General features: G+C 37.5%; 1 protein-coding gene across 1 annotated transcript; it reads left to right on the top strand.

Moving 5' to 3' along the window:
• The first annotated feature begins 4,142 nt into the window (after positions 1-4,142).
• LOC137748157 (LOB domain-containing protein 37) lies at positions 4,143-5,668 on the top strand. The gene is made up of 2 exons (XM_068488254.2): positions 4,143-4,679; positions 4,767-5,668. The coding sequence occupies exons 1-2, from the start codon at positions 4,496-4,498 to the stop codon at positions 5,312-5,314; spliced, it is 732 nt and encodes a 243-aa protein (XP_068344355.1). The 5' UTR covers positions 4,143-4,495; the 3' UTR covers positions 5,315-5,668.
• Positions 5,669-6,000: the final 332 nt, after the last annotated feature.

A 6,000-nucleotide genomic window follows, 5' to 3' on the forward strand; every position in this document is an offset into this window, starting at 1 on the left:
ATCATTTTGTTGGTAGCTAGAACTGGATTTTGTGCCATAAATATACTGAACAAATTGTGGTCTGTGCTGATGTGATACCCCAAAGGACCAAAGCCGTAGGGGGAATCAAGTCTTTTTCTTTGTCAAGAGAACATTCATTAAACAAAGTCCAAACAAACGAAAAACAATTTAGATAGTTATCGTTCATTTGGTCGGATATCGTAAAAGTATTATGAATTATCTATCTATTTGCTACAGCTGATTGACTAAATGATCTTATTTTAAATTTATTTTTATAGAGATAATCGTTAGAGAGTGATTTAGAATAATCACAAAGTATCTTGAGGAGGAAGTCCTCCTCATCCATATTTGAGGATCCAAGCTTTCTTTTAGCTAAATTTGGCTAATTACAGAAAAATTAATTCTACTTAAAAGCTGGGTTATGGATGAAGGCTGTGTTACGACTCAAGTTGATGTCAAAATTTCATAATGATGAGTGTGCAACCAACTCACGGTATAATCGGAGAAGTGGAATTCTTACATTATTCAATTTCAAACTGGTGAAAACAAAACATTATTAGTTTCGAATTAGATGCTTTCTTCTTCTAAATGAAATGAACCTTTTTTTCTTCTTAATAACCTTTTTTTCTTCTTAATATTTTAAGGAGAGAACTATTATATATGTTTCTACATGTTATAATTTGATGCCCTTACCATTTCAGAGGCTGCGGCGATGATGCGGAAACCTTGACGAAGAAGGCACTGCGTTTTGAAGAGAACAAAGTCAATTAAATAACAAAATATATACAAAATTGAAAGTTTGTTTTGGTATATATCTTATTCGTAAGAGAATTGTTATTAGCACTTCAAAAATTATATTCTACACTCTAAATTTTTTATATTAGGAAAGAAAAAAATACACTTATGAGGAGTGTAGAATGAGATTTTTGGAGTGCTAATAACACTTCCCATTCGTACCTGTAATAAATTATGGATCAAGATTCAAGTATAACTGTTCCACCATAAATATAGAAGTTGTGAGTCTTAAGTTAGGTCTTTTAAGACAAAACGTTGCACTTAAAACATGATGGATGGGAAAAACGCAGTGTTACGTGTAGGAGGATATATAAACATGCCAACTGCTATCATGCATGCATGCATCTTACCAAAGTTTTTTATTTTGGAAACTTCTTTGGATTGAAGTGCGTGCAATTTTAAGCATTTTAACTTCTCCCTTCCCGATATAGAAGAATTAAGAATTTCCTAATATTGATTTTTTTTAATTAGTTTTTTTTTTTTTTTTAACAACTATCTCTTGTGAGATTTGAATTTAAGAATGACTTCAATAAAGTAGAGACTGGACATTTAATTAGACCAACTAATAATGTTAGATTTTCTAGATAGTTGATCCTTCAATATATTTGACATATTGGTTTTCCTTGTATCAAGATTGATATTACATAGATTTAACACTTAATTAACCCATTCCACCAAACACCCACTCGAGTCAAAGTTCATGTGTTGAAGAGTACAATATTTAATCTCATAAAATTTATATTAATGTCCTCTAAGATCATCATAAAGAATTCCCACCTAGAATCTTGGTCGAATTTGCTTCACTCAAGTATCATATCCCTGGGTTATTTTTATTGACAATGATATTCTATAATCCAATCTTAATTCCAAAAAGGGGTGGGCACTTGAAACTATAGGTTTCGACTCCTGGAATAATTTGAATCTTATCAGAACTTAACATGATCTTTGGTAATTTTAATTCAACAAGAACTTGGCCGAGTCATATCTAAGTCTACGCCCTTAGCAACCCTCTTATATTAAGACTCGGTCAAATCATGTTTTTTTTTTTGGGTTGAAACCCAACTCGCCTGAGAAATCAACATTGGGTCGAGAGTCACAGCCTTCCAACTAGTTATCTTTCTGCGGTCCAAATCCTATATTTTAGGTCCAAACAACTACTTAGAGCATTTCCAATGACTCCTACCACCACTTTTGAGTATTCATTTAAGGATTTAAGGGGAATCTTTGTGTTCCTAAAGGAATATTGCCACCAATGGGAGAGTCCTTATAGTAGAATCCCTAAATTTGAAGTTTTTACAATTTTATGTGATAATTTGATTAGGTGTGCATTTTTTTTTTATGTTAACATTACGTTCTCGTAAAATATTTTTGTGAACATTTTTACCAAAGAAAATTCTAATTCTAACACTAATTTTTTTCTTCACAATAATGTAATTAGAATGAGTGAATTGAGTATGAGTGAAGATGAAGTTGTGGTAAGTTTTGGTTAGATAATTTGGTATTTATAGGAATGATGAGAGAACAAAATGAAAGAGTAACCCAAATTGAAAATATTAATATTTCAACGGGGGTATTATGAAAAGAGAAAACAAAAGAATTTGAAAGCCAACATGAGAAGGCAACCTAAATTGAAACAGTTATTTAATTGAAACCGGTGATCTTTCAATGGTAAAAAAATTTGAAAAGCAAGAATCAATCTGGACCCTTCATTTTAAACGGTTAAAAAGAAAAGAAAAAAAAAGACAATGCCATGTGAATGAGATCCACGCCTGTTTTTCCACTTAAATTGTCCTATTGGGTCCACCATTTCAATCCCTATAGAGTCTTTATAGAGTCCCTATATGTGGGTACATATACCAAGTATCCGGCGAGTCCCTATACTTTAGGGACTCACTTTCCGATCCATTAAAGATTCATTTTGTCCCTATATTTGTTTTATGCTCATTTTATACGGTAGTTGTCCCTATGTAGAGACTCCAAAATGTTCTTAAAAACTCATTTTAAATGTTTGTTATGACTTGAAACCTCAAAAAGAATAAAGTGACTTTCAAATTTATGGAAGACATAAAAGATTTTAAAGCTTGAGAGAATCTAAATCATATGCACCTCCCTCCCTCCATGTTACTCCCATGTTTGGTAGCGTGACACCAAAATACGAACCCTGAGTGCTGACTTGCCCCCATACCACCCCCACCCAGGCAATGTCTTACATGCTTAATTTTAATTGCAGCTTTCAAAAACTCGTCGAAACCCTAAACAATGCCGATATTGCTTATTTGTGTGTCTCTGCTTCCTGATCTCGTACAAAGCAAAACCCTCAATGATTAATCCCCTTTTAAAATACCATATCCCTTTCGACCTCCCCCACTACCAAATGCCATCTATTATTATTTTATATAGGCAATAATTAATCATGTTCTCTAATTAACTAATTAGATGCTATGGTTAAATATTATCCCTACATGTGCACCCCATACCATACAATTACAATGGAATCAGTCATGGACCAATCCATTTCATTCTCTTGATAATAATAAAATTAATCACAATTAATTATTATGATTTGACAAATGTTTGGCTTTCTAATTGCAAATCACAATTCGACGTACGATTCAAAATTTTAGTTTTAATCTGTTATTTATTGGTGTATATTAAATTTTGAATTGCGGATAATGATTGAAAAATGCAATTTGCAAGTAATGACTCAAAAATATGCTTTGCAAGTAAAGAGTCGAGCAATGTTCTTTTCTTGTACGTCAACAATGACGAAATGAGTAGATAACTGTGACTTGACACCAGTTGTCCTCTTTTTAAGAAAAAAGAATAACAATGACGAAATGATCTCTGCACACGTATTTTCTCTTTTTGCACATCTCTATTATTTATATTTCTCAATTCTTTTTTAATTTATGTAATCCAAATTTAAAAATAAAGAAAAGTATAGAAAGAGCGGTTGGAAATTATTTTCCCCTCATTTAAATTGTTAAACGAAGAATCCAATCCAAATATACCATACATTTTTTATTATTGGTTTTGTTTATTTTGTGGGTGACGCAACCCTTCGTTGCAAGTGGAAGATTAGAAAAAGAAAAGCCAAAGGCCAAAGGGCAAATCAAAGGGTCCAAAAAAGAAATGAAAAGGAAAGCAACTAGTAGCTTTTTTAATTTATAGATTATATTGCTTAAATTTATTTTTTTAAAATATTTAAACAGAAATGTAACTATCAATCGATATAATTTTACAAATTATGATTTAAATATACAGTCTCTGAGTCTCTAACATCAACCATTACCCAATATCCAATCCCATCACAATATAATCCACGTTCCTCTCTCTAGTGTTCCCACAATCAAAAGCAAAGAATCCAACGGTGGAGGAACATCCTGCGCGGAAACACGGAGCCGCTCTCGCCCAACTCCTTGGAATCTCCTCATCTCTCCTCTCTCACTCTCTTCACACCCGTACCCAAACACCCCCACTTCTCAACACACCATCTCTCTCTCTCTCCCCTCCACTTATATAGCAGCCCTCCTTGGCCAGCTTAGCTTAATTTCCCCTGCTCTCTCTCTCCCCCACTCCCTCTCCCTCTCTCTCTGTTTCTCTCTGTACTTTCCTTGGACTGAAAGATATCTCATGAAATTTTGAGTGATTCACCACCACAAGCAGACATCTCCGAAGGACAAGAACAAGGATTATTATCATGAGTTGCAACGGCTGTCGAGTTCTCCGAAAGGGCTGCAGCGAGTCATGCATGCTCCGCCCCTGCCTCCAGTGGATCGAAACCCCCGAAGCCCAAGGCCACGCCACCGTCTTCGTCGCCAAGTTCTTTGGCCGCGCCGGCCTCATGTCCTTCATCTCCGCCGTCCCCGATTCCCAACGACCCGGTTCGTTATTTTTCCGATTATACCCTTCGTTTTCACGACTCCGTTTCCCCATGTTTTCGTTTCTGATTTTTGTTCGTTTGTTTTCAGTTCTGTTTCAGTCCTTGTTGTTTGAAGCCTGCGGCCGAACGGTCAATCCGGTCAACGGAGCGGTTGGGCTGCTCTGGACCGGCAACTGGCACGTCTGCCAGGCCGCCGTCGAAACCGTCCTCCTCGGCGGCACGCTCCGGCCGATTCCCGAGCTCCTCGGCGGAAGGTCCACTCCCGACGAGGCCTCCGAGGCCGACGTCGGCGGCGTCATCAACTGTACGGACATGTGGAGGCTCCGAGATCCGAGTCACAACTCCGGTTCCTCCTCCCGGTCCGCCAGGGCCTCCTCGCCGAAACGCAAGCGGTCCACAGCCGATGACGAGTCGTCCACCAAGGTACTCCAGCACCAAGCGGATCTGGATCTCCGGCTGACCCCAACCCTGTCTTTCAAACCCAAGCCCAAACCCGAGACCCGACGACCCGGAACCCCGTCCATGAACTCGGAGGAGTCCGGCGTCACAACGTGCTTCGAGAGCGGCTTGGCGGATCACCATCCGTCCTCTTACGCCGTGGGACCGGAGAGAAAGCTTCTCAACTTGTTCCCCTGAGGAGCCTTCTCTTCCGCCATTTTTTTGTTGGTGAATATGACGGTCACGCCTGCGGATATATACTCTCTGCTGTAATATCCCTAGTTTTATCTCTTTGGGTTTTTTTTTTTCCCGGAATCCATGTCCGGCGAGTTTTGCTGATCTCCGACACAGGATTTCTCTCTTCTTTTTTTGTTCTTACTGTTTATGGAGATAAAGAAAGGGAGAGAAAAATGAGAGTTTGTCGGTGGTCCTTAATCTGCTTCTTAATTACGTTTTATTGTTTTTAGCTAATCTATATCTCAGAGTTCTGTGTCTGTGTGACGGTAATAAATATTCATATAATTAATGCTAATTATATCCTTTTCTGTCCAATTTCGGTTTCTACTTTCCGAATTCTGAGACGAGAGCCTTTATGGTAGGCTGTGAATGAACGAATGCAGGGAATTATACCCTTTTTTTAGGTCTTTCTTTTGATTTGGTCCTCTCTTTATTACATTTTGGTGAATAATTTAGGTGAAACCTCAGCCCCAAGAGAAATTTAAAAGCGATGTTATTATTTTAAGCTATATTACGAAATGAGAGGTTTTGAGTCACACAACGCGTTAAAAAGAAATTTGTATCCACTAGGGGAATCCACTTCTTACGTGTATTCCAAAACAATCCGCTTCTTGCATAGGTAATGAGGTTGGAATTTTAACACTCGC

This window comes from Pyrus communis, chromosome 2 (assembly GCF_041283825.1).
Source record: "Pyrus communis isolate YQ-2024b chromosome 2, ASM4128382v1, whole genome shotgun sequence".
NCBI lineage: Eukaryota > Viridiplantae > Streptophyta > Magnoliopsida > Rosales > Rosaceae > Pyrus > Pyrus communis.

Bases quoted from the DNA above. Each gene is read 5' to 3' on its own strand.
- LOC137748157 (XM_068488254.2), top strand. From the start codon at position 4,496: ATGAGTTGCAACGGCTGTCGAGTTCTCCGAAAGGGCTGCAGCGAGTCA. The intron at 4,680-4,766 runs GTTCGTTATTTT...GTTTGTTTTCAG, and splicing joins CCCCGATTCCCAACGACCCG to TTCTGTTTCAGTCCTTGTTG.